At 40.6% G+C, this 27,836-nt stretch overlaps 1 protein-coding gene across 2 annotated transcripts in view; it reads right to left on the bottom strand.

Moving 5' to 3' along the window:
* The window catches only part of LOC141134483 (uncharacterized), a 167,896-nt gene extending 143,084 nt beyond the window's left edge, over nucleotides 1–24,812 (bottom strand). For both annotated transcript variants that reach the window (XM_073624007.1, XM_073624005.1), the window contains exons 1-4: nucleotides 24,701–24,812; nucleotides 22,994–23,171; nucleotides 21,184–21,216; nucleotides 17,893–18,003 (exon numbers count right to left, since the gene is read on the bottom strand). In XM_073624007.1, the coding sequence (XP_073480108.1) occupies nucleotides 17,893–18,003; nucleotides 21,184–21,216; nucleotides 22,994–23,163 (314 nt within the window). In that variant the 5' untranslated portion in view covers nucleotides 23,164–23,171; nucleotides 24,701–24,812. The remainder of the gene's footprint in view (nucleotides 1–17,892; nucleotides 18,004–21,183; nucleotides 21,217–22,993; nucleotides 23,172–24,700) is intronic.
* Nucleotides 24,813–27,836: the final 3,024 nt, after the last annotated feature.

Genomic DNA, 27,836 nt, shown 5'->3' with positions numbered 1-27,836 from the left:
GAGGAAGCCAGCAGGTTCGCTGCTCGTCATCAGCAATGCCAGCATTCTTCATGTGGGATCGCCGGAGTTCAAGTCATCAATCCGTGAGGGGCCCTTCTGCCACTGGCATCCAAAGCTGAAGTGCAGGGCAGCTGAGAGTATTCTTGACCCATTATATACACTGTGCAGCAGGAATTGTACATCCAAAGATTGCCCCTATCTTCCTCAATTTGTCAAAAGTTCACCATCTGTAACCTATTTGGCGCTTTTAGGCATAAAGAAGTCCTGCAGGCAGACTTGGACCTAGCATGGTCACCCATGTGTGTTAGTGGACAGTTTAACTTCAGGTGTTTAGACTCATCCACTGTTAAGCTGCCCTTTGCTGCACATTCGGTGTGCCTGTTACTGTTTAAGCCGATTTGAGTAGATAGTCCGTATCATTGCCTCTCAAGTCGTTCATGCCCACTGGCTCCCTCTGCTGGATAGATGCTGAACTGCATTGAAAACCAGTCTTGTATAGGCAGACAAAGCAGCTGCAGTGTCATTTTAGTTACACTCTCTCTCTCTAATCTGGCTACCCACACATAACACCCTTGCCCCATTCTTAACATTGCATAGAGGGGGAAAGCTAAGTAGGATTTTTAATCGAGTAAAGGTAAGCTAAGCAGTCATTTTTAAATATTTTTTTTTTAAGTTAAGTAAATGGGAACAACTAATATAAATACACATAGGAGTGCAATTTTACCTGCCAAATTATTTGTACATAAGTTGGAAACAATTATGTGGACACCAATATTATAGGCCTTACATTTACCAAAAAAATATATATATAGTTTGTGTATCTTTTCTTTGTCTATGCACTCTCTAGGTTGTATGCCATTGTATTACATGTCGTGTTCAGCAGCGGTTAGTAAGAGCAGTGAGTAAAATGGATAGCTTGTTGGACTTCCAAAGAGGGCAAATCGTTGGTACCCTTTTATCTGCAGAGTCTGTGACCATAATAAACAGATTGTTCAAAAAACAACAGTTTGTATGGTTAGCACTGCATATAAAAAGCATGACAAGAATTCACTGGTGAAGAAGAATACCAACCTAAACAACTGCTTGCACAAAAAAACTTCATAAAGAACTTTACAAAGCCAGCATCCATGGCTTCACAGAAACCAAAGCTAAAAAGCAACAAAAAAAAAAAACTGAAGATCATAAAACCTGGACCATTTAGTCTTGGTTTAGCACCAAGGTGAATTTCAACATCTGACCTGGCCAGTTCATACACCAGACTTAAATACCTCTGAAATACCGTGGGTAGTTTCCAACAACATAGTGAGAATATAGTGGGATTATACGGTATGTTCTTTTTGTTTGCCCCTACCCCTCCCACAGATTACATCCCTGTTGGGCAGCTGTAGGACATGTGTGAGAGAGTTTTTTTTATTTTCCTCCTTCCCTTTTCTTTATTATTTTAATTGTTTTTGATACCTAATAGTGTATTTTGTTTTTGTTTATATTATGTAATGTTATATACTTATGTTTGTATAAATATTTCTTATGTATCTTGTTTATGTATTGTTCATCCTTATAGACCAGGGGTGTCAAACCCAATTTCATAGGGGGCCACATCAGCATTATGGTTACCATCAAAGGGCCATTTGTATCTGTAAGACTAGATGTCCAGAGCACCCCACCTCCCTTACATCAGATATCAAGAGCCCCCCACCATCCCTTACATCACCGTGCACCCTCTTATCTTGTGCTGCTGCCTGGAAGGATTTGGGGGGCCAAGCTGGGAAATAGAAAGTGCAGCAGGATCTGGAGGAGGACCAGAGGAGGGTTGGCTGCATGGAAAAGAGCAGAATCTGGTGGAGGTGTTCTGTCCTCCTCTCTGCTGCTAACTGCTGAGACAAGGTGGAGGCAGAGAGAAGGGGGGTTCCGCAGCTGCAGAAGAGGGGCAAGAGCCACATGAAATGACCTGGTGGGCTGGATTCAACCCACGGGCCTTGTGTTTGACACATGTGTTCTAGACTATATAGAGTCTTTCGCGAATTGCGTTGGTTCTAGACTCCAAATACCACCATATTGATTATTTACATGCACTCTGTATTTTTAACTTTGTTATATGTTTTTGTATCACTTTTATACGAAGTAATAAACAATATTGACATTTTAAATCTATGTGATTTCTCGTGACACATACAAATTTCCAATTTCCTATCCCCCTCTCATGGTGTTGGGTAGTGAAAGGGTTTCTATATTGTTTGCACATGATCAGGAATGTTCACTGGGAATCAGATATTAAATGTGTTGAACACAGAGCAGCTCCACATACTTCTATAGTATTTTCCAGGTATTCAGTATTTTTTATTCAGCCCCTATGTCACGGATGGGGACTTGGTTCCCACTGGGGGCAGACTGACTGACCAGGACTTGGTGGAAAACAGCTGAGGCTAGGTGGTGGCATTGGCTATAGTAGAGACACAGAGTGCTTTGTTGGGTCATGAAGAGGCTAAAAAACACTGCAATGTCACTGAAGGGGATGGAGCCAGCATGTCTGTTCTTTCAGCAAAGGTGAGAACCCTTAAGAGACAAACAAAATATTTGGGGGGCACACCCTAAAAGATGCATTAAACATGGTGCAGCCATAAGCCATACAGCAGAACAAAATATTACAGCGCACACATGCAAAAAAGACATTTACCTCCAGCAAGGCTAGTTTAAAACACCTAAACATTTTCAAAAAACATTATCAAAAAATATGGGGATTTGGTCACACCATATTGCTATATGGTGCTAAGCCCACTTACTGCGACAAAGTACCCCATGATTAGTGGGTCCTACACTATCCATAGATTGGGAGATTCTGACCAAATCCTTTTGGGTGAGGAGCACCCCACTCCCTCATTAGTACCTCTCATTAGTGTCCACTTGTGTCATGGGTGGAGACCTCAAAGTTCTCCCATATAGAAGAGTGTGTTGCTCTCATGGCTCAGAGAAGCAAGATCTCCCAATCTATGGATAGTGTAGGACCCACCAATCATGGGGTACTTTGTCGCAGTAAGTGGGCTTGGCACCATATAGCAATATGGTGTGACCAAACCCCCATATTTTTTGATAATGTTTTTTGAAAATGTTTAGGTGTTTTAAAATAGCCTTGCTGGAGGTAAATATCTTTTTTGCATGTGTGCGCTGTAATATTTTGTTCCCTTAAGAGACAAGGCACAGGGTCTAAGGAGCTGCCTGATCTTCAGCAGAGCACCCAAGAAGGTAAAATAGCTGCAGCCTACTCTCAGGCTGCAGCCCTGTGACTCAGCCAAGCTGGCAGCTGCTAGGGACAGAGTACAAGTTTTCCGAAAATAGTCCCTTACTGGATAGGGATGAGTATGAGGTCACAATGGGATACTGGATACAGATAAGACAGCATGGGACCACTGGGGCATGAAGCAGGCTGGAAAGCACTGGGGAGATGGAGCTGGATGCAGGAGGGAGTGCACAGGGTCACGGGGGCATGGTGCAGAGGGGTCACAGCACTGAGGAGAGCAGTAGAGGTACATGGAGATACTAGGGGGTCTGGGTGCTAGCATGTGGAAGGGTTGCTCAAAAGCCGTGCCACATGCCATCTGGCCCTTGAAGACAATTGCCCCCTCTGTGATTGGCTGAAGATTCAGCACTGAAGAGTGGGGCAGGCAAGTGTGAAACCTTGTACTTCTGTCCATCTGAGGTTTACACCATCCTGCTACACAGAACAGTCCTGTCAGATTTGTTTACTCTGCTGCAGTTAAGTAACAATTACATGTCTTGCCTTTCCCCCAACCTGTGACTGTACAAGTCAAAATAAGAAAGAAGCAAGGACTGATGAGCTCATATTTCCGTTACGCTGCGCTCTCCTCCTATTAGCATGTTCCGTGTTAGCACATGAGCATTGCAGCACAACTGACTGGCTTCTTGTTCTCAGAGTCTAATACCAAGTCAAAATTCAGGTGCCTAGACTGCTTTCAATAAAAAAGATAGTGATGTATTAATAAATACAGAGCTGTTAGTTTGTGTCTCTAATATATGCTTAGAGTTCAGCTTTAAATAGAACAATATAATCAATAAAGGTTCTTCCCATAACTACTGAAGCGTATATCTTACTCTTTGACTTTATTTTATGTCTTATTTATATCCGAGAAACATCAGGGAACATATGTGGGTTCTGACAAAAATAAGTCTTGGACCCCTTCCTTGGCATGGATGTTGCTGTTAGATCCTGTCCGTTTCACAGTCTGGAGTTTACAAAAATGGAAGTACCTCATAAACGTACATAAAACTATACAAATTTTGTTTTTTGCTTTTATATTTCTGTACATATGACTAATATCTTCTAAAACATTTTCAAAAACCGACAAAGCTGTTATAACAATTATAATTACAGCATATTGCCATCTTGTTTTGTGCAAAAACAAAACACAAAGTACCATATGGAAAAAAAAAATCACCCATTTGTATTGTTAAGTTACATAATAGAAAAGCAATGGTATTCAAGGAATAGGCAACATTGCATAATTTCAGTTTCCTAGGGCTTTAGGCAATTAAGTGAAATATAAGTCCTTTCATACTATAGTTTATATGTGTGTGGTCTGGTGTGTGGTCTGTTTCATTTTAAAATTGCAGTGGTGATGTTCCTAAACGGCCTCATATTACAGAATCTGGTTTATAAAGAGTATCTTAAAAATCAATAATCAAGTCCTGGAGTGAAAATATAATATGCATATTCATATAATTATATATAAGATATAGTACTATTATATGCTTAACTTATATTTTAAAGTTTGTTCACATCATCAGCCCTTACCCTTTAACCTCAATCAATGCCAGATTACACGGAAATTGTTCAAACGTTTGTATGTTTAGTTAACCAGGTATAACTGTAACTCAACCTTTTAGGAACATAATGGGGCTGATTTACTATAACTGAGTGCAAAAACTGGTGCAGCTGTGCATGGTAGACAGTTTCTAACTTTAGCTTGTTCAATTAAGCTTTGACAAAAAATCTGGAAGCCAATTGGTTTCTATGCAGAGCTGACCCAGATTTTGCACTCTCCAATTTTAGTAAATCAACCCCAAAGTGTTTATTAATTTGTGGACGCACTGTATGTATGTATGCATGTATGTATGTATGTATATCTCATTCTTAATAAGACCAATAAAATAAAAGAGCAATGTGAAAAGGGCCATTCATAAATACCATATATTTTGCTCCATAAGACACGCCTGACCAAAGGATGCACCTAGGTTTTAGAGCAGGGAAAAAAAGAAAAAAAAATATTCTGAACCAAGTGGTGTACTAAAATATTACCAGTCCCATGAAATGGAGCCTGACCAGTGCCAATTAAATGCAGCCTTACCAGTCCCATTAAATGCAGCCTGAGCTGTGCCCATTGAATGCACCATTAAATGCAGCCTGACCCGTGCCCATTGAATGCACCATAAAATGCAGCCTGACCTGTGCCAGCAACTGGCGAGGATGTCATCACATCTGCCCGTCACTCAGATAGAAGACAGAGCAGCAGGCATGGCCATACTCCATTCCGCCGCTGGGGATGCTCTGTCTTCTGTGAGTGACAGGCTTAGCCAGGAGATCGCCAGGCTCACGGGAGATTGCCGCCCACTATTGTGACATGGCAGCAGTGACAGGGGGTGGCCTGGTCGGTATTTGCTCCATAAGATGCATGGACATTTTCCCGATTTTTTGGGGGAGAAAAAAGTGGGTCTTATGGAGCGAAAAATATGGTATTTATGTTTTTATTCATATCAAGACAGCTCTGTGATCTCTTGTAACCAAGTGTATTTATATAGCCATAAACATACTCAGTTACAAGTGCTAAGGCTGGCACACACGGGCCGAATATAGGCTGGTTCAATGGAAACCAGCTGGCGTTCGGCCCATGTGTACAGCAGCCTGTATGAAAGAAGCCGATCTAACAACTGTCTTTTATCGAACGGCATGCTGGATAACCAATGGCTGTGAGCACTGATCAGTTTATTCTGGCAGAGGGGCAGTGCCCCTGTCAGAACGCAATAGCTCAGCGGGGGAGATAACTGTACTAACATTGCTTAATTAGTATGATGAACTCTCTGGGGTTTTTTTCGTTCAGCCCGCTGGGTTGAATGAAAAAACTCCCAGTGTGTACCTAGCATTACAGGAATGTACTGATATAAATAAAAACACAATTATTTATGAATGGCTCCTCTTTTATTAACAGGAACATACCAGGGCCTAGTGTGGGATACCAGTGTCCCCTAGACATTATGGGATTTTTTTTAAGGGTTTTTGAGGCCATGGGGCATGGCCCTGTATATACATATGTGTATGTATACAGGTGCATTTCATAAAATTAGAATATCATCAAAAAATAATTTATTCCAGTAATTCAATTCAAAAAGTGAATTTTATATAGATGTATTACACACAGAGTGATATATTTCAAGCATTTCTTTTAAATTTTGATGATTTTGGCTTACAGCTAGTGAAAACCCAAAATTCACTATCTTAGAAAATAAGAATATTACATAAGACCAATAAAACAAGATTCTTAATACAGGAATGTTGGCTTACTGAAAAGTATGTCCATGTACAGTATAGTGTGCACTCAATACTTGGTCAGGGCTCTTTTTGCTTGAATTACTGCATCAATGTGACGTGGCATGGAGGCTATCAGCCTGTGGCCCTACTGAGGTGTTATGGAAGCTCAGGTTGCTTTGATAGTGGCTTTTGATAGTTGGCTTCAGCTCGTCTGCATTGTTGGGTCTGGTGTCTCTCATCTTCCTCTTGACAGATTCTCTATGGGATTTGACTTTGGACTTGATAAAACACAGTGGACCAACACCAGCATGACATGGCTCCCAGAATCATCACTGACTGTAGAAACCTCACACTGGACCTCATGCAACTTGGATTCTGTGCCTCTCCACTCTTCCTCCAGACTCTGGGACCTTGATTTCCAAATGCTTCAGTCTGTGATGATTTGGGGAGCCATGTCATCTGCTGGTGTTGGTAAACAGACACCATGTTTTTCTTTTTTTTTATATCGTCATGATGTTTTTGCCTTCATATCATCAAGTCAGCACTGTTGGTTTAGACAACCATATTACAAGGCATATTACTATGAAATCACGCCACTAAAGACTGCAATATTTTGGCCCCAGTTTACTATGATATTATCCCCTCCAATTCATTATTATCCCCTCTCCTTGCAATTTTAGATGCATTGTTTTAAAAAAACAACGGTATAACTTAACTGAATGAACATTGAATGGATAGCTAAACCCAAAAACAAACAATTGGACTATGAGTGAGCCAGTTTTTTGGAATAAACTTTGATGTGGTGTGCCATGATCAATATATGGCCTTCCATGGATGTTTGGTGTGGAGTGTTCTGTGAATGTTTGGAAAAGATCCTGTCGTTCAACCGCTAGTCCTATACAGGCAGTCCCTGAGTTACGAACAGGTTAGGGACTGCCTGTTTGTTCTTAAGTCAGATTTGTTCGTAAGTCAGAAGCGCATGTGAAGAATGGCAGAGATGTAGTTTTCCTATGTTTTACGATGTTCTGTCAAGTAACCGCGCATGCGCAGACAGCATTTTCCGATGTTTTCTAATGTGCCCTCGCATGCGCAGAACGTCACGCCGCCTCCCGTTCGTAAGTAGAAGTCGTTCGCAAGTCGGAGGTTCGTAACTTGGGGATCTCCTCTATTTAGAGAACACAATGCATTGTGGAACAAAAATTATAAGAGTGAATGTCAGGGAGGGCAGAAGGGGGCAGAAAGACAGGGCAACTTTTCTTAGTAGCAGTAGCTGCTGTTAACCTTTAGAACCAATTCACACTATTTAAGGTGACAGATGTTTACTGCAGTGTAAAGCATCTGTCACCACAGGGACACACAGGAAAAAATTGTTTTCTATGTGTCCCATTCACACTGCAATGCAGACACGCTGCACTTTATTGCAGCGCACCATACCAAATTGCACCATAATGTAAGACAGTGAAGCACATCGCCCTATATTGCAGTGAATGAAGTGTAAGTTTTGAAAGACACACTGCAGGGATAATTTTTAGTAGAAGCAGCCATCTGCAGATAGGACACACCATTACACATACAGTATCTCACAAAAGTGAGTACACCCCTCACATTTTTGTAAATATTTTATTATATTTTTTCATGTGACAACACTGAAGAAATTACACATTTCTACAATGTAAAGTAGTGAGTGTACAGATTGTATAACAGTGTAAATTTGCTGTCCCCTCAAAATAACTCAACACAGCCATTAATGTCTAAACTGCTGGCAATAAAAGTGAGAACACCCCTAAGTGAAAATGTCCAAATCAGGCCCAAAGTGGCAATATTTTGTGTGGCCACCATTATTTTCCAGAACTGCCTTAACCCTCTTGGGCATTGAGCTCACTAGAGCTTCACAGGTTGCCACTGGAGTCCTCCTCCACGCCTCCATGACAATATCACAGAGCCGGTGGATGTTGGAGACCTTTAGCTCCTCCACATTCCATTTGAGGATGCCCCACAGATGCTTTAGCAAGGCAGTGGTCATCTTGAAGATGTATTTGGGGTTGTTATCATGTTGGAATACTGCCCTGCAGCCCTGTCTCCAAAGGGTGGGGATCTGCTTCAGTATATCATGGTACATGTTGGCATTCATCTCTCAATGAACTGTAGCTCCCCAGTGCTAGCAGCACTCATGCAGCCCCAGACCATGACACTCCCACCACCATGCTTGACTGTAGGCAAGACACAATCGTCTTTGTACTTATCTGGTTGCCGCTTGACACCATCTGAACCAAATAAGTTTATCTTGGTCTCATCAGACCACAGGACATGGTTCCAGTAATCCATGTCCTTAGTCTTCTTGTCTTCAGCAAACTGTTTGCGGTCTTTCATCTAGATCATCTTTAGAAGAGGTTTCCTTCTGGGACGACAGCCATACAGACCAATTTGATGCAGTGTGCGCCGTACAATTTCATCAGACAGAAGACTAGGGAAAAATGACTACAGGAACACAGAGGAAATTTTCACAGAGATTTTCCTGTCTGGTGAAGTTGAATTAAAACACCCCCCCCCCCCCATAGTAAAATGTGACCCATCTGGTATGGTAACAATAAAATTTGGATGTCTAGAATCAGAAAATGTATGTTATGCAGAGGCATAGCATGCAATAATCAGAAGTTTATTTACAGTGGGGACGGAAAGTATTCAGACCCCCTTAAATTTTTCACTCTTTGTTATATTGCAGCCATTTGCTAAAAATCATTTTTCCTCATTAATGTACACACAGCACCCCATATTGACAGAAAAACACAGAATTGTTGACATTTTTGCAGTTTTATTATGAAAAACTGAAATAAAAAAAAATCTTCTGATCATCCTTGAGATGGTTCTACACCTTCATTTCAGCTGTATTTGATTATACTGATTGGACTTGATTAGGAAAGCAACACACCTGTCTATATAAGACCTTACAGCTCACAGTGCATGTCAGAGCAAATGAGAATCATGAGGTCAAAGGAACTGCCTGAAGAGCTCAGAGACAGAATTGTGGCAAGGCACAGATCTGGCCAAGGTTACAAAAAATTTCTGCTGCACTTAAGGTTCCTAAGAGCACAGTGGCCTCCATAATCCTTAAATGGAAGACGTTTGGGACCACCAGAACCCTTCCTAGAGCCGGCCGTCCGGCCAAACTGAGCTATCGGGGGAGCAGAGCCTTGGTGAGAGAGGTAAAGAAGAACCCAAAGATCACTGTGGTTGAGCTCCAGAGATGCAGTCGGGAGATGGGAGAAAGTTGTAGAAAGTCAACCATCACTGCATCCCTCCACCAGTCGGGGCTTTATGGCAGAGTGGCCCGACGGAAGCCTCTCCTCAGTGCAAGACACATGAAAGCCCGCATGGAGTTTGCTAAAAAAAAAACACCTGAAGGACTCCAAGATTGTGAGAAATAAGATTCTCCTTTCTGATGAGACCAAGATAGAATTAAGGCCAAAAAGTTCTAAGCGGTGTGTGTGGAGAAAACCAGGCACTGCTCATCACCTGTCCAATACAGTCCCAACAGTGAAGCATGGTGAATGAATAAATGATTTGTAAAGCGCTGCAAATGCGAGCTGAATCGCCTCAAGGCGCTAAATGCGTTTTGTGTTGTCAGTTTCTTAGAAGAGGAAGGTCTTGAGTTTTTTCCTGAAGGCCAGACGGTTTTCTTCCATGCGGATGTGAGTCGGAAGAGCGTTCCATAGCCGAGGTCCTTGGACTGCGAATCTTCGTTCTCCCTTTGCTTTGTAGCGGTATTTGGGAATGAGTAGGAGGTTTGGTTAGATGGTCGAAGATTGTGATTGGGTGTGTAGTGTTTTATTTTCTCTTAAAGGTTTTGAGAAGCAGAGGGTCTTGAATGTGATCCGATTCTTTACGGTTAGCCAATGTAGGCTCCTCAGGAATGGGAAAACTCCCTGGGTTTTTTTCCTGTTAGCAGTCTTGCCGCCGTGTTTTGGATGACCTGTAGGCGCGTAAGGTGGTGGCAAGGTGTGGGGGTGTTTTTCAGCTGCAGGGACAGGACGACTGGTTGCAATCAAGGGAAAGATGAATGAGGCCAAGTACAGGGATATCCTGGACAAAAACCTTTTCCAGAGTGCTCAGGACCTCAGACTGGGCCGAAGGTTTACCTTCCAACATGACAATGACCCTAAGCACACAGCTAAAATAATAAAGGAGTGGCTTCACAACAACTCCGTGACTGTTCTTGTATGGCCCAGATAGAGACCTGACTTAAACCCAATTGAGCATCTCTGGAGAGACCTAAAAATGGCTGTCCACCAACATTTACCATCCAACCTGACAGAACTGGAGAGGATTTGCAAGGAGGAATGGCAGAGGATCCCCAGGTGTGAAAAACTTGTTGCATCTTTCCCCAAAAGACTCATGGCTGTATTAGATCAAAATGGTGCTTCTACAAAATACTGAGCAAAGGGTCTGAATACTTAGAACCATGTGATATTTCAGTTTTTCTTTTTTAATAAATCTGCAAAAATGTCAACAATTCTGTGTTTTTCTGTCAATATGGGGTGCTGTGTGTACATTAATGAGGAAAAAAATGAACTTAAATGATTTTAGCAAATGGCTGCAATATAACAGAGTGAAAAATTTAACGGGGTCTGAATAATTTCCGTCCCCACTGTATGACTAATATGTTGCAATAGACTTGACCCGAAGGAGAGCTTGGGACCAATAGTGGATAATCTAGTGACCTGATTCTGGTAATGCCTACCTTATTAAGTTATACTAAGGCAGAACCTTTCTAGGAATGGTCAATGGCATCTTCAGGTGTTCACTGCAGCTGGCTAACTTGCAGGTCATGGGTTCCTTCATACAAAGGGATCATAGAGACTAATAACCCTAGTGGTGTTCGAACCAGAGAGTTCATCATTGAACCTGGTAGTCCTAATGATCCCTGTAGAGCACCACACTGAGTATCAGCAGTAAATGTTCCAACCTGACTGAGCTTGAGAAGATTTGCAAAGAAGAATGGCAGAAAATCCCCCGATCTGGGTGTGCAAAGCTTGTTGTATCATACCCGAAAAAACTTGAGGCTGTAATTGTTGAAGCACCTTTTGCAGCAAAGTATGGAGTAAAGGGTCTGAATACTTACTGTAAGTAAATGTGATTTCAGTTTTATCTTTTTAACCACTTTCTGCCCACAATATAGCCGAGCGACGGCTACAGCGCAGGCTTACTTTGCCAGGAAGCCATCATATGACACCCTCCCATGATCGCGCTGCCTGCACGCTCTTTTATCTCTACGTCCTTCAGGCTCAGCTGATCACAGATCGGGGTAAAGGGCCAATCTCAGCGGCCCTTTACCACGCAATCAGGTGTCCAATGACAGCTGATCACGGATGTAAACACTAGCCAGTTATCGAGAAAAGAAGAGAGCCGATAACCAGCTTGTGTTAAAGGAATTCATAAAAAGTAACAAGCGCGCAACCAAAACATTATTTTGTGATACAATGTATGCAACAAATATACCAACGTGATTCAACACTGTTGCTATGAACAAAATTATTTTATATGTGAAAAAAAAAATTTGTGAAAAAATATTGAAATAACCACTCTTAAATATGTAACAACATAATTCAAACACCGTTGTTGAAAGAAAAAAAATGATATGATAAAATATATGGAAAAAAATATATATATATACGAAAATGATGTAGCCACTTGTAAATTGTGTTATGTGACACCAATGAAGACCAACAACGTTACTCTATGTGATTACCACCTAAAAACAGCAATGTTATGGCACCCACTTTACACAACAAATCGTGTTGATAATTAATCAACTGATGAGAACCTACACCCATATAAAAATAAACATCCTAGTGATTTCCACACGTGAAAATTGTAATAAACAAAAACAGTCCAAGTGATGATCCTCCCGCTAGAGATATGGTAAAATTACCGGCTTACCGGATCAGTTGGATCTCAGATTATAGAGATCTTATGGGCTTGTTGCATTAGCCTGCTGGCATCAGTGATTTCCACCTGGATAACGATCAAGAGAGATGTCCTCATCCACTTCTGATTTCTACAGCTACGGGGGGAGGGTTAATTATCTCCCTTGAGATACATTGTATCACAAAATAATTTTTTGGTTGCGCGCTTGTTACTTTTTATGAATTGTTTTGGGTCTTTTTTGTATTTTTGGCTTACACGAGCAGCTGCACCGTTTATCTTTTATCTTTTATATGGTTAGCGCAAAATACTCCTTTTTGATTTAGCTTGTGTTAAAGGAATATCTACACTGATAATCAGGGCACTGATGATCAGTGCAGTCCCAACAGTGCCCACCAGTGCTGCCAGTGCCCACCAGTGCAGCCTATCAGCCTATTTTTTTTTCCAACATTTTCGGTCTGTTTATGTTTGTTTAGCAAAAATTTAAAACAGTGGTGATTAAATGCCACCAAAAGAAAGCTTTATTTGTGTGAAAAAAATGATAAAAATGTTTTATATGGGTACAGTGTAGCATGATCGCACAATTGTCATTCAAAGTGTGACAGCGCTGAAAGCTGAAAATCGTTCTGGGCAGGAAGGGGGTAAAAGTGCCCAGTAGGCAAGTGGTTAAAATTCAGCTTTAATACACAAGTTATTAAAAGATTGGGATAAAATACAAATATTCTCTAATCACAATATTTTTCTAAAGTAGATGAAAAGTTGTGCAAGCACATGCTACATAGTTCTAGTTTCTGCCTCACCTGAAGAACTGTTATGGAAAGATAAATGATTACTGCAAGCAACTGCTGTGTTAACATTTGTTTAATACAATGTCAATATTACTGGAAATGTTGAATAAAGAGAGTTTACATTTCATACTACTAAAGTCTTTGTAATATTTGAACAACTGATGAGTACATTTATATTCATCGCTCTAGTTTTACAATATAAATTTCTTTTTAAGAACTACTACATTAAGAAAAATGGGTATTGTAACTAAAATATACTTTGACTTATGCCGCGTACACACGATCGTAAATTCGAAAAAAAAAAAAAAGACTGATGAGAGCTTTTGGTCGGAAAATGCGACCGTGTGTATGCTCCATCAGACTTTTGCTGGCCGAATTCCAGCCAGCAAAAGATTGTGAGCATGTTCTTAATTTTTTGGTCGGTAAAAGTTCAGATCGGAAATTCCGATTGGCTGTAGCAATTCCAACGCTGCTCGGAAGCATTGAACTTCATTTTCTCGGCTCATCGTAGTGTTGTACGTCACCGCGTTCTTGGCGGTCAAAAGTTCAGCAAACTTTTGTGTGACTGTGTGTATGCAAGTCAAGCTTGAGCGGAATTCCGTCAGAAAAACCATCCAAGATTTTTCTGACGGAAAATCCGCTTGTGTGTACGCGGCATTACAGTCAAAGTAAATTTAAAATTATTACTAAGGATGAGCCGAACATCCCCTGGTTCGGTTCGCACCAGAACATCCAATCAGGCAAAATATTTGGACGAAAAACAACAAACACCGCTAAATGGGACACGAACATGAAAAATCAAAAGTGCTCATTTTAAAGGCTTATATGCAAGTTATTGTCATAAAAAGTGTTTGGGGACCCGGGTCCTGCCCCAGGGGACATGTATCAATGCAAAAAAAAAAAAAAGTTTTAAAAACGGATGTTTTTTCAGGAGCAGTGATTTTAATAATGCTTAAAGTGAAACAATAAAAATGAAATATTCCTTTAAATATCATGCCTGGGGGGTGTCTATAGTATGCCTGTAAAGTGGTGTAGTTTAAAACAGTACCACAGCAAAATGACATTTCTAAAGGAAAAAAGTCATTTAAAACTGATCGTGGCTGTAATGCATTGTCTGGTCTTGGCAATATAGATAAAAAATGAATTGAAAAAAATGGCATGGGTTACCCTGAACCAAAAATTAAAAAATCAAATTGCGTGGGGGTCCCCCCAAAATCCATAAAAGGCCCTTCAGGTCTGGTATGGAAATTAAGGGGAACTCTGCACCAAATTTAAAAAAAAAATGGCGTAAGGGTCCCCCGCAAAATCCATAGCAGACCCTTATTCAAGCATGCAACCTGGCATGCCGCAGGAAAAGAGGGGGGATGAGACAGCGTCCCCTCTCCTGAACCGTACCAGGCCACATGCCCTCAACATGGGGAGGGTGCTTTGGTGTAGCCCCCCCAAAGCACCTTGTCCCCATGTTGATGGGGACAAGGGCCTCATCCCCACAACCTTTGCCCAGTGGTTGTGGGGGTACGCGGGCGGGGGGCTTATCAGAATCTGGAAACTATAACAAGGGGAACCCCAGATCCCGCCCCCCATGTGAATTGGTATGGGGTACATTGTACCCCTACCATTTCACAAAAATAGTAAAAAAGACAGGAGACACTTTGGGACAAGTTCTTTATTAAGAAATAAAAAAATAAAAATGTCCCACAATGTCCATTCATCTTCTATCATGCTGCCCGACGAAAAAATAAAAAAAATAAAAACTGGAACAGCTCCATGGGAGGCTTCTGCCGAGTGACGCTTCTTCTTGGTGACAGCACTTATATGGCTGAGGGCGGGGCCACCTGGTGACGTAAACGGGTGACCCCACCTCCCTCTGACACCTCATGACGTCAGAGGAAGGCGAGGTCACCTGTTTCTGTCACCAGGTGACCCCGCCCGCCCAGCCCTCAGCCGTTTTTTTCAATGAGTTTTATCTATATTGCCGAGACCCGACAATTCATTATAGCCGCGATCAGTTTTATATGACTTTTTTCCTTTAGAAATTTAATTTTGCTGTGGTAATGTTCTAAATACGGGAAAACTGCACCACTTTACAGGCATACTATAGACACCCCCCCAGGCACGATATTTAAAGGAATATTTCATTTTTATTGTTTCACTTTAAGCATTATTAAAATCACTGCTCCCGAAAAAAACGGCTGTTTTTAAAACTTTTGATACATGTCCCCTGGGGCAGGACCCGAGTCCCCAAACTATTTTTATGACAATAACTTGTATATAAGCCTTAGAAATGAGCACTTTTGATTTTTCATGTTAGTGTTACATAGACTTTAAAGGTGTTCTGTGGCTTTCGAGTTTGCAACGAACACCGCATATTGTTCTGTGTTCACCGAACAACCAAAGTTCGGCCCGAACTTATGCTCGGGCCGAACCGTTCGCCCATCCCTAATTATTACATGTAACAACAAACATCACTATAGCACACAGTAATACATCAGCTGACAGTTCCCTATGACAGTACTGGTAGCACTAGTTGATCCCAGGGACAGAGGAGAGAACTTTGTTGACAGTGGGGAGATCTTACAGCTACCTTCAATAGGATGCGGTTTGGTCATTGTTGGCACAGAGATAAAAAGCAAGACAGCAGGATCTCATTAAGGACTGGCAGTGTTTATTAATTTCCTGTGGCTGTTGAACAGCTTCCTTGCTGTTCAGTTCTTTTCCACATTTTATATCTCTTTTGTCAGTTTTATGTTTAATTCCAGTCTTGTGGTCTTGTTGGGCATTTATATTTGCATGTCTTATTTGTGCAATGTTAATTTATTTTGTGCTGAGCTTGTTTATCTAAATATTACACGTCATCTTACTGAATGTTGTGTTCCATCTAAAATGACTTTCACCTTGTCAGAACAATTGTGTTTGGTAAATTGGCTGCACACATAGGTAAAATTCCACCCACATATCCGTCTTAATAACCCTGGCCGAAGGGTGAGAGAACAACGCAGTTGTCATAAATTCAGAGCTAAAGAATGCCCAAATCCTTTCCCGTCCTCTTGTAATAATGAAGAGTATCATATGCTAGGCACAGGAAAACAGTGCCATCTCATAGAGATTTAAATAAAGTAGCATTCATGTTTAGTGTCTTCAAGGAGAGTGAAAATAGTGCAGACTAATGGATTTTGGCAGAGGATAGTCTCCTTGAAGGCAGAGAAAGAGCCTGGAAAATCATGCTAGAAGATTATGCCTAACATTCTGGCTGAATGAAGTGGATATATCATATTTGCAGTGTGATATGAGGCGTGTTGACTTTTTCTAATGGGGTGCAGTGCACTCAAAGCATTGGGTTTTAATGTATGTCCAGTATAAAGTGTCACCGCATGAGGTGTCCTGCGTGCAGTGTGAGACATGCAATGTGCAGCGTGAAATGTGCTCAATGCAATGTTTTGTAGAGTGAGGTGTACTCAGTGCAATGTTCTGGAGTGTGTATGCTTAGTGTAACGTTTGGTGGTGTAGGTATATTGCGTGCCGTATGCTGGAGTTTGAGGTTTCCAGGATGTATGGTCCTGAAGCGAGAGGTATCCAGCAATGCACTATAATGTATAATGTGAGGCAGTGCAACTTGCAGACTCAGGCAGTTATCATGTGTCCATACTGCATTAATGGAAAAAGAGAAGAACCCCAACCAGCCTGCACAGACTGGGGAATATGCTACATTCCTACTGGCAGCAAGCATCCTGTGAGTGTCCCCAATTCTAACCTGACAGACCCATCCACACAAGATAGGTATTTGCACATTAGTGAGGGAGTTATCGATTGCTACCACGGTGTACCACCTGTTCTTGGACACCCACTCTATGTGTCCCTGCAGGAGAGAATTAAACCTGTATATGTACTGGAGACCACTGTTCCAAAAACAGAAAGTAAATGGCAATCCTAAAGTTTAGAGTTGTCATGAGAACAGTAGGAACAAAAAAATCTTCTAACAAGGACAAATATGCTGGTCAAAACCTGATATGAGAATTCCATTGACTTTTGGGAGATTTCCTCTCACTTCTTGCAACTTTAAGACAGGACACAGAAAGCAAAATTAGCCTTAAGAGGTTTTAACCCTTCCCTAGTCTATCCAAAACTTAACTCATTCTGTTAACAACCCATACTATTTAAACACATGTAATGTCACTTAAGATGAGAATTATACTTGTGAAATGAGTGCTGCCATTTTTGCAAAGCAGGTTAGAAAGTGAAAATAAAAGACTGACTGCTTGCATTATTAAGCTTCTTAAACTTCTTTTTCCTAACATTTTTGCTGAAAAAACATTTCATGCAATTTAGGAGTCTCAACTTCATTGGCTGCCTACCCCTTATGGCACAGTGACTTACTAAGCAGTTAGGCAAGGACATAGATGACAATACATTTTTTTTTTTTAATACTTACATTGCAGCCTAGACAAGGTCAGCAAGATGTTTAAGCTGCAGTATGGTTTTTAAAGTTGTCCAGCCTAACAATCTGATTTTACATTGTGCTAAATTCAAATATATATATATATATATATATATATATATATATATATATATATATATAAATAATTTATTTATTTTTTTAAAAGCCTTTGTTGTATCACTCTATTTTGGGCATACTGAAATTGTTACCTGTGCAGGAGATTGAAGGAAGCATTGAGCTCCATAAGATTTTCAAAGTGATGTAAACTGTCAGGCTGTAATTCAACCAACTCATTTAGAGATAAATCAAGCTTAAGGATTCTAAAGAGAGAGAAATCAGTATGTCATTTTTTGACTTGTTTGTCCTTTTTGATATACTAGCAAAAAATATACAAAATATTAAAAAAAGCCTTAATTTTAGTTATAAAGACTTTTCCCACACTTTATACTGAAAGCGTAAATGTTAATATTTCTAAAATTAGCAGATCTTCATTTTTCTTGTATTTATAGTAACACTAGCTGTTCTAAAACTGCAGTAAAGCCGGAAAAAAATGTTTCTATTTTATAAATTCTTTCTGCCTGTAAAATATTTAGAACACAACATAATTCTGGAAGACAATACTACAAAAAAAAGTCTTGGGTTCCTCTCCCCCCCAAAAATGTATGTATTGCTTTGCATACGGAGTAACCAGCTTCAAGAACTGAACTGAAAAAAGAACAGTTGTCAGTTTCCCTGCTTGGAAACTATTGTTGTTTTTATTCTAATTTGATACTTGCTCAGCTTGATTTGGTTCTACTTTATGCCTTCTGTCAATCATGTGTCCTAACCCTCTGCCTTATTCTTTGCCCTACTACATTTTTCCAATGCCTGTCCAGAACTAGTTTATTACTGTGCCACAATTTAATACGCTACCTAAGTCTATCAATTGTTGCCAACAAAGAAAACCCAAGGGCTTCATCCTGAAAGGTGACCTGCAGCTGAACTTATTATACCTTTAGGTGAAGACCAGGAACCTCTAGGGCAGCAGTTCTCAACCTGTGGGTCACGACCCCTTCGGGGGTCGAATGCAGATATGCCAGGGCTCGCAGACTCCCGGGCTGTTCCAGCAGCCTGCGCCACTGTCCTAGCCTTTTCATGGCCACCCAGCAGGGCTGTCCCTGGAGTCTTTGGCTGCACAGCTGGGCTGTTCCTGGAGCCTGCGGCCGCCTATTCAGTTCACGGCATCGCTGGGGGGCAGAGACTAGAGACAGTTGAATGGTGAGGAATGTGAAGTGGGAGGGGATGAAAGAGACCCTATCTCCTGATTTCGGCAAAGGTGTCACTACTGTGAGACAACACGGAGCTGGAGACACAGTGAGTAACACTGCCTCCGATTATAGTTGCCATTAAAAGTCCCCACTACAGTTCTCAGATCAGCAGATGACCTTGATCAAGAGCACTTAGGTTGGCTGATCACTACTCCCCCCAGCACTGCCACTGATTCTCTCCTCCCCATACATGGAAGAGAGAGGAAAAGAGGGGAAGGAACAAAGAAAAAGGGAGAGAAAGAATTAGAGAAAGAACAAGAAAGACGGATATGGAGAAAAAAAAAAAGAAATTAGGGAAAGAAAGGAGAACAAAGAGAAAAAGAGTGGTACATCCAAAAATGTACCAGAAGGGGTTTTAATACTGTACGAGTGGAAGGGACTCAGGGAGCACTAAATGTTCGCGGGTTAGGGGCGCAAATTACTTGTCTTGCCTTAGGTGCTGACAACCCACGCTACGAAAATTAATTTTATTGTTGGGGTTCCCCACAACTTGAGAAATTTTATCGAGGGGTCATGGCACTAGAGGGTTGAGAACCACTGCTCTAGGGCTTAGGTTAGCAACACACAAGATTTCTCTCATTCAGACCTGTGGGTTGAATGAAAGAAATGAATAGATTTCCCCTTTGATGCCAAACAGTGTGGATGGAGGAATCTCCCCTGCTGGCTATTGTAATTTAACATCTGCTGCCACAGTTTAGAATACCAGAACAGTGACTGCATCTGAATGGCAACAGTCACTACTTGGCCAAGGATTTTCTGTCCGGTTCCTTTGAAGTTTAGATTTAAGAGCCAACAGAGCCATCCACAGCTCAAATTTCAGGCGATTCAGCAGGAATCAGACAAAGTTTAATATAGGCATCATAAGAGGATTGCCCTTCGCCACTTGTTGGTGACAAAAAGGAAAATCTTGATGGACAAAAATATATCATGCAAAATTAAAAGCTCCGCTTAAAGCGGAACTAAACCCACTGATTTAATTGTTTGCCTAAATCATTTACATTCAAAGCATGGTGTGAAAGATAAATGTCACAGTTGCTTTTTGCTTCCAACCGAACTGTCAAGCCATTAAATGGCTGTTGGCATAACTGATCACATGTGCAGCACCATGGCAACAGCAGAGAGTGATTGACCAATACAATGCATTCTAACAAAATGTAGTGGTCTGAAACAGAACTCTGTGCAAATATATCAACATCAACATTTAATCCAGTTATAAGTTCATTAAAAATAAATCTTAAATAAACTTTACAATACTGCTAGCATTTTTTTACGTCTTAAAAATATTTTATTTTGCTGTTTCATAATCCCTACATCTACGCCAGCAACATAGGGGTTGATTTACTAAAACTGGAACATGCAAAATCTGGTGCAGCTCTGCATAGAAACCAATCAGCTTCCATTTTTTTCAAGTTTAAAGTGTAACTTTACCCATAACAACTTGATAAAAATAATTTATTTTTTTTGGAAAATTATTTTTAATTAGAGTTTTTTAGACATAAGAAACTATACAAACAATAAGAACAAATACATCCCGTTGTTTAGCAAGAAACATATACAGTGGAACCTTGAATTACGAGCATAATCCGTTCCAGGAGAATGCTTGTAATCCAAAGCACTCGCATATCAAAGCGAGTTTCCCCATAGAAGTCAATGAAAACGCAGATAATCCGTTCCGCATTGATTTCTATTGCATGCAATACCGCATGTGGCCAGAGGTGGGGGGCGCCGGAGAGCCTCGGAAACACTCGGGACAGCTCGGCTGAACTCGGAAACCCTCGGAAAGGTTTGGAAACACTCTGGAACTGAGTATTTCCGAAACGGCTCCGAACCCTTCAGAGTGTCACCGGCGCCCCCGCACCTCTGGCCAAATGCAGTACTCCACACCCCATTGGCTTGAATCCTGCTCGTTTTGTAAGACAACACTCGCAAACTGAGTCGGGATTTTTAAAATAAGTTTCTCGTCTTTCTAAATGCTCGTTAACCACGTTACTCGTATACCAAGGTTCCACTGTACATTCCACATTAATAACTATGCTACCAAAATTAGTGTGTGCATATATTCTGCTATATTGTATCTAGCTGTATAAACCTAGCAATTATACATTTTGAGTGCAAACAATTGTTTTGCTTTGTTTTTTTTTTACTTGGCGGTAATGGCATAAAAATGGCAAGGTTATTTAAGGAAAAACTTACTTTTCAGGGAACAATGTAACTGGGAACGTATCCCTGAAAGAAATACAATTGTATAGTTATTTTCAATAGGAATATTACATTTAAGTTTAATTTTTATCATATATTGGCCAAATTTGAGAAATACAACTTTCTAGCACCATAATCGTATGGTTAAATAATAGTGGCCCGGAAGAACAGTTCCCTTTAGATATGCATTGACTACTGTACCCTAAACAGAAGGATGTTCTGCAATGCCTGTCAGGGGCAAAGTGACTCAGTGTGTTGGTCCCAAGGAAACGATATAATCTGATATCCAATATCAGATATGGCAGTTGTCTCTCCTGGAAACTCTTAGCCACCTTTCACAATGATCATGGCCCCTTAGGACAGGAAAAGACTTCTTAGCTAGTGAATCAGTTGCACTGACCCTGCATTCCGGCCTGAAATTGAGAGTTTTTGCCACTCTTGCCTACGCTGCATCCAGAGGAAAACGTTGCCCTCTAGAGCAGCCAATGGGTTACTTCCAAATTGAAGGACCTATGAAGTTGGTGTGCATTGTCTTTTTGGATCTGGAACCTGATATGAGTGGACAGAGAAATATCCTGGTGGTGATAGACCAAGCTTTTCCACCAAAAGATCATCGAGCATCCACACAGTGTGTGTGTGTGTGTGTGTGTGTGTGTGTGTGTGTGTGTGTATATATATATATGTGTGTGTGTGTGTGTATATATATATATATATATATATATATATATATACACACATACACACACACACACACACACACACACACACACACACACACACAGCATTTAGCTCTTCCCCATAAGCCATGGCCTAAAAGGTGGGAAATTTGCCCCTTAGAGACAATTTTCAGGTAATCCTGTGAGAGTAGGTTTCATATTATCTCTTTTGTGAATTGTTATTATTGCAACTTCTATGTGCTATTGTTTAGGGCTATCATCACTGTTATTTACTTTGCCAGGTGTATCGCCCAAATAAATATATTTTCCTCCAACTTTCATGTGTTAGAGGATATAGTAGGGTCGTTGTTACTAGGAACCAGGAAACCTAATCATTCAGAAGCTCCTTTGGGGGTAGCACTTATAGCGGCTCGCTTGGAAGTCCTGGAGATGACCTTAGCCCCAGAACAATGGTTGTTTGTGTTGGCCTTGATGTGTCAGAGGGTACAGCATTGCCAGCATTGACATAAGCCTACATGTGGCTTTCTTTCCTCATTTCCCAAAGCTAAATACAGAATCAAAGGGGTGAAAGAAGGATAAGTGTGTGCTGCTAGGGAGGGGCATTAAAGTTAACCTGTTTTTCCCTGCATGGACAAAGCACTTGTTCACTCCAAGTACAAGCACAACAAAATGATGGAAAATGCCTGTATCACGTTCCACTTTTCTTTACTGGACTCGGTGAGCCCCTCTAACTTTAACTTCCCACTAACAGTGGCTCAGCATCTAATAATGGCTCTCTCATTGGTTTTTGGATTAGGAGAGATAGGTGTAGTGCTCATTTCAAGGAACTTGAGGCATCCAGTTTGCACCAAAATTTACAGGGGCTCCACAGGTGCACAATAAAGTATTACAGAATCAACACTGGTAATTTCAAGCACTTTTCAGTGTCTGCATTTAACCAGCAGGAATATTTTGCAAAAGTTCCAGACCCAACAGACAAGAGGTATGCGTGTTGTAATAGTATAATGTTCTTTATTACCTAAACTGTTAATGATCAACTGCCATCATAATGTGCAAAAAAAATTAACTCTTAACATGAATGTTTTGAGTCTTTACCATCACTCCTTGTTAGACTGTAGAAAACCAACCTGGAGTCTAAAGATCCAAATTCAAAATCAAAAGCAAGGTCCTTTATTCTGGACATCTTTAATGTAACACAGTAATAAGGTCCAGGCTCTGCCACATTCCATGCTACAGGTAGACTATCCAATATGGTAGCTCGGTCTTCAACAAACTGGCGTTTAATCATATGCTCCATAAGAATAACTGTAAGAAAAATAATTTCAAAATTTGAAAGTTATAATCAATACATAAGAGTCAAAACAGCTTAAAGCTGAACCAAGAGATTAAAAATAAATACCCTTTTAGTGGGGACCTCCTGAACTGCAAGGGTTAAATGTACATTAATTCTAGGGGTAGAGGAATAAGATATAATACTTATCTTATTCCTCACTCCCCCAGCAAGCCAGTGCTTACCTCTTCTCTTTGACATTGCTGCTTTTAGGTTCACCACACATATTACAATCTGTATAATCATCTTTAGATCTACTAAAGACTATGCAAGGAAAGGGCCTGATTGGATATAGATTGATTAGATCATCCTTTTTCAACCAGGGTGCCTTCACGTTTCTTCAGGGGTGCCTTGGTAAAATGCCTAAAAATTGCCCAAAAAATGTATACATGCCAGTGGGTGGATTAAGACTGCCTTTAGTTACACAAAGCCACAGGTTTTCATAGTGGACCATTACGACCTTCTAGCTGCCAGCATCCCAACAAGCAATTATGTCATTAGTTGATAAGGAGGATATGGGTCGCTTTCCCAGTGACCCTTCCCCACTCCCTCAGCACTGGGGTTCACATTAGCTGAGCGATGGGGAGAAAATGAGGAACAAGAAAACCCTAGACTAGTCAGCACCAGTATGCAAAGTTGAATTATAAAAACACCTGTAATGTTGGGTGTCATATGTGTGTGGATGTTGCTGCATTATGTAAAACTATTAGAATATTTTTTTTTAATTTAGAATGGGGTGATTCAAGACTGTCCATAATTTTAAAGGGTGCCTTGACTGAAAAAAAGGTTGAGAAACACTGGATTGGATTTAGTAGGTCCACATATTTTAGAGTTTTGGTAAATCTAAAGTTGATTGTAAAAAGATATTACGGTCAGACTGTAATGTGTACGGTAACTCTTAGCGGGCCTTTGCCAACCTTACAGTATGTACAATGTTATTGTATGTGATGAAGTCAGAATGCAACTGCCAGCTGGAGAGCTGAAGAGAGGAGGCTTTGGGGGACTTGGCTGCACAGCATGGCCAAAGGCAGCTATTAAGTTTAATATTTTGCTTCACAATCATTTTCCGACCAAACTGTTAAATCCACATACAAACATATAGGTAATATAACAGTCTAAAATTAACTAAAATTAAGGTGAAACTCTAGTTGCAGTGATTTTCCAGATGATTAATTTTCGAGATGATTCATGTAATAAATATTGGCTACGTATGACAGACTGATATTAAGTCGGTTACCTTACTGCAGTATTAGACATTGCAACAATCTAATCCTAACAGTAAGCTGCAATATGGGTGTTGCAGGATTTACTTTGACACAGGTATTCATATTTCCACAAATGACAATTCCAAAAGCAACATGAAAATCTTTATCAGTGAATTTTAAAATTCATTATTTTTGTGATAATAAATCAAACTTATAGGAGCCTCTAGACATGAAAAACAACCAAATATTTAGTCAATAATTTTATATGGTGTCAATTCTTTATAAAAGCCTTGGCTTACCTAAAACTGAAATGGAAATACAACTCAATGCGGAGTATCTTTTCTGTCGCCCTGTATGCAGTTATAAGGTTTACTGTTGCTAGGAGTCATGGCACAACTGGGAGGGGCTCTGCAAGATATAGCTAAGCTGTTAAATATTGACACAGATTTCACAACAAACCATAGGCTTAACTACTTAATTTGCAAGGAATATGTTTAACTAGCAAGTTCTGGTTTGGCAACCTTGTGTTGTCCAGTCTGGATAATATACACACCAGCAACAAAAATGAATACAATATATTAACACAGGGCAAGACAAATATATTAACACAGGGCAAGCCACTTCAACATACAGTACATCTTTATTTAGAAGCTTAAAATCTAAAGTGGAACTCAAGGTCGAATTAATCATTGTGTTTCCCTTCCCCCAAGGCAAAATGCTGCACAAAATAATACAAAGTAACCTTTAGAAAAAAAAATTAAGTAAATATACAGTGCCTTGAAAAAAATATTCATACCCCTTAAAATGTGCCACATTTTGTCATGTTGCAACCAAAAACATAAATGTATTTTATTGGGATTTTATGTGATAGACCAACACAAAGTGGCACATAATTGTGAAGTGGAAGGAAAATGATTTTCAATTTTTTTTTACAAATAAATATGTGAAAAGTGGGGCGTGCATTTGTATTCAGCCATTCAGCCCCCCTGAGTCAATATTTTGTAGAACCACCTTTCACTGCAATTACAGTTGCAAGTCTTTTGGGTATGTCTCTACCAGCTTTACAAATCTAGAGAGTGAAATTTTTGCACATTCTTCTTCGCAAAATAGCTCAAGCTCTGTCAGATTGGATGGAGAGCGTCTGTGAACAGCAATTTTCAAGTCTTGCCACAGATTCTCAATTGGATTTAGGTCTGGACTTTGACTGGGTCATTTTAACACATGACTATGCTTTTTTTTTTTTTAAATACTTTATTTATTTAATATTTTTCCATACAAAATCACACCCCTCCCAAAAAAAAAAAAAGAATACACATTTCATTGGGAAAATACAACATATTACTGACAATCTTACCCCCCCCCACGTTCCTGCAGAAGGATCTAAAGGAGACATCTATTACCACTATTAACACCTAATCTTATCTGACTCACCCACCCTTTATGCGGCGTTTATAAACTCCTCTGCATAGCTCCAGGTCTTTTTATACTTTTGCCATCCTGCCCATTTGCCCACCTGTACCACATCCTCCTCTGGTGCCATTCCCCTGCTGTCAAAACTCTCGACATTGTATACCTCATTAATACAGAGGAGCCAGTCCCGAATGTTTGGGCTAGCTGGGTCTAACCATTTTGTTGCTATCTGCTTCTTGGCTGCATCCAGTAATATAGGAGCAATAGAAGATTGGTAACTCTTCTACGTCTTTGCCGTATCGTGGAATAAACACACCCACGGATCTTCAGCAATGCCTTCCCCTGTTATTTCCTTAATCAGTATTATGATTTTTCCCCAGAAGGTTTTTATACTGGGACACTCCCACCACATGTGGGCCATTGTTCCCAAACAAATACATCCCCTCCAACATAAATCAAATTTAGTATTATCTATTTTGCTTAACTTGTCTGGGGTGGCATACCATCTTGCCAAGCATTTGTAATGACTTTCAATTCTCCTAGTATCAACTGCTGCCAAATGTACCAACTTCAATATCTTCTCCATCGTGGATTCACTACATTGTGACCCCAACTCCCGCTCCCACTTTTTGACGTAAGGAGGCACCTCCAGCTCCGACCTCTCGCCCAGAATCCTGTAAATTTGTGAAATAACTCCGATCAATTGTTCCCTCACACGGAGCCGCTCGAATGGTCTATACTCCTCCTCGCCTCTGAGAGGTTTCGGTAATTTTTCAATGAAATGCGAAAGCTGGAGATACCTCCACACATCCATAGCCCGCAACCCCGCTTCTATCCTTAAATCTGCATACGTGCGTAATCTCCCCTTGTTTAAAAAGTTTTTTAACCAATTCCCTCCCACCTCCCTCATCCCTGGCTTGAAAAAAAAATTATCTTTGATGTAAATCAAAGGTGAGTTATGTGTCCACTTATTCTGAGTGTGTATCAAATCCCAGTATTTAAGAGTGTTTCGTGTCAATTCCACTGTGTTTGTGCCCAGTGCTCTGTACTTTGGGGGGTTCCAGATAATCCTTTCTAGATCAGTGTTACTCAAATAGTGTTCTATGTTAACCCATCTCTTCTCCAAATCCTTTTTTGACCATTCAATAACGCATGATAATGTGAGTGCTAAATAATATCTATTAAAGTCGGGTAGGGCCAATCCCCCTTTCTTTTTCCCCCTGCTCATAACTGCATAGGAGATAATCTTATCTGACTCACCCACCCTTTATGCGGCGTTTATAAACTCCTCTGCATAGCTCCAGGTCTTTTTATACTTTTGCCATCCTGCCCATTTGCCCACCTGTACCACATCCTCCTCTGGTGCCATTCCCCTGCTGTCAAAACTCTCGACATTGTATACCTCATTAATACAGAGGAGCCAGTCCCGAATGTTTGGGCTAGCTGGGTCTAACCATTTTGTTGCTATCTGCTTCTTGGCTGCATCCAGTAATATAGGAGCAATAGAAGATTGGTAACTCTTCTACGTCTTTGCCGTATCGTGGAATAAACACACCCACGGATCTTCAGCAATGCCTTCCCCTGTTATTTCCTTAATCAGTATTATGATTTTTCCCCAGAAGGTTTTTATACTGGGACACTCCCACCACATGTGGGCCATTGTTCCCAAACAAATACATCCCCTCCAACATAAATCAAATTTAGTATTATCTATTTTGCTTAACTTGTCTGGGGTGGCATACCATCTTGCCAAGCATTTGTAATGACTTTCAATTCTCCTAGTATCAACTGCTGCCAAATGTACCAACTTCAATATCTTCTCCATCGTGGATTCACTACATTGTGACCCCAACTCCCGCTCCCACTTTTTGACGTAAGGAGGCACCTCCAGCTCCGACCTCTCGCCCAGAATCCTGTAAATTTGTGAAATAACTCCGATCAATTGTTCCCTCACACGGAGCCGCTCGAATGGTCTATACTCCTCCTCGCCTCTGAGAGGTTTCGGTAATTTTTCAATGAAATGCG

The sequence above is a fragment of the Aquarana catesbeiana genome, linkage group LG03, assembly GCF_042186555.1.
Source record: "Aquarana catesbeiana isolate 2022-GZ linkage group LG03, ASM4218655v1, whole genome shotgun sequence".
NCBI lineage: Eukaryota > Metazoa > Chordata > Amphibia > Anura > Ranidae > Aquarana > Aquarana catesbeiana.
This window is presented reverse-complemented; position numbering and strand designations above follow the sequence as displayed.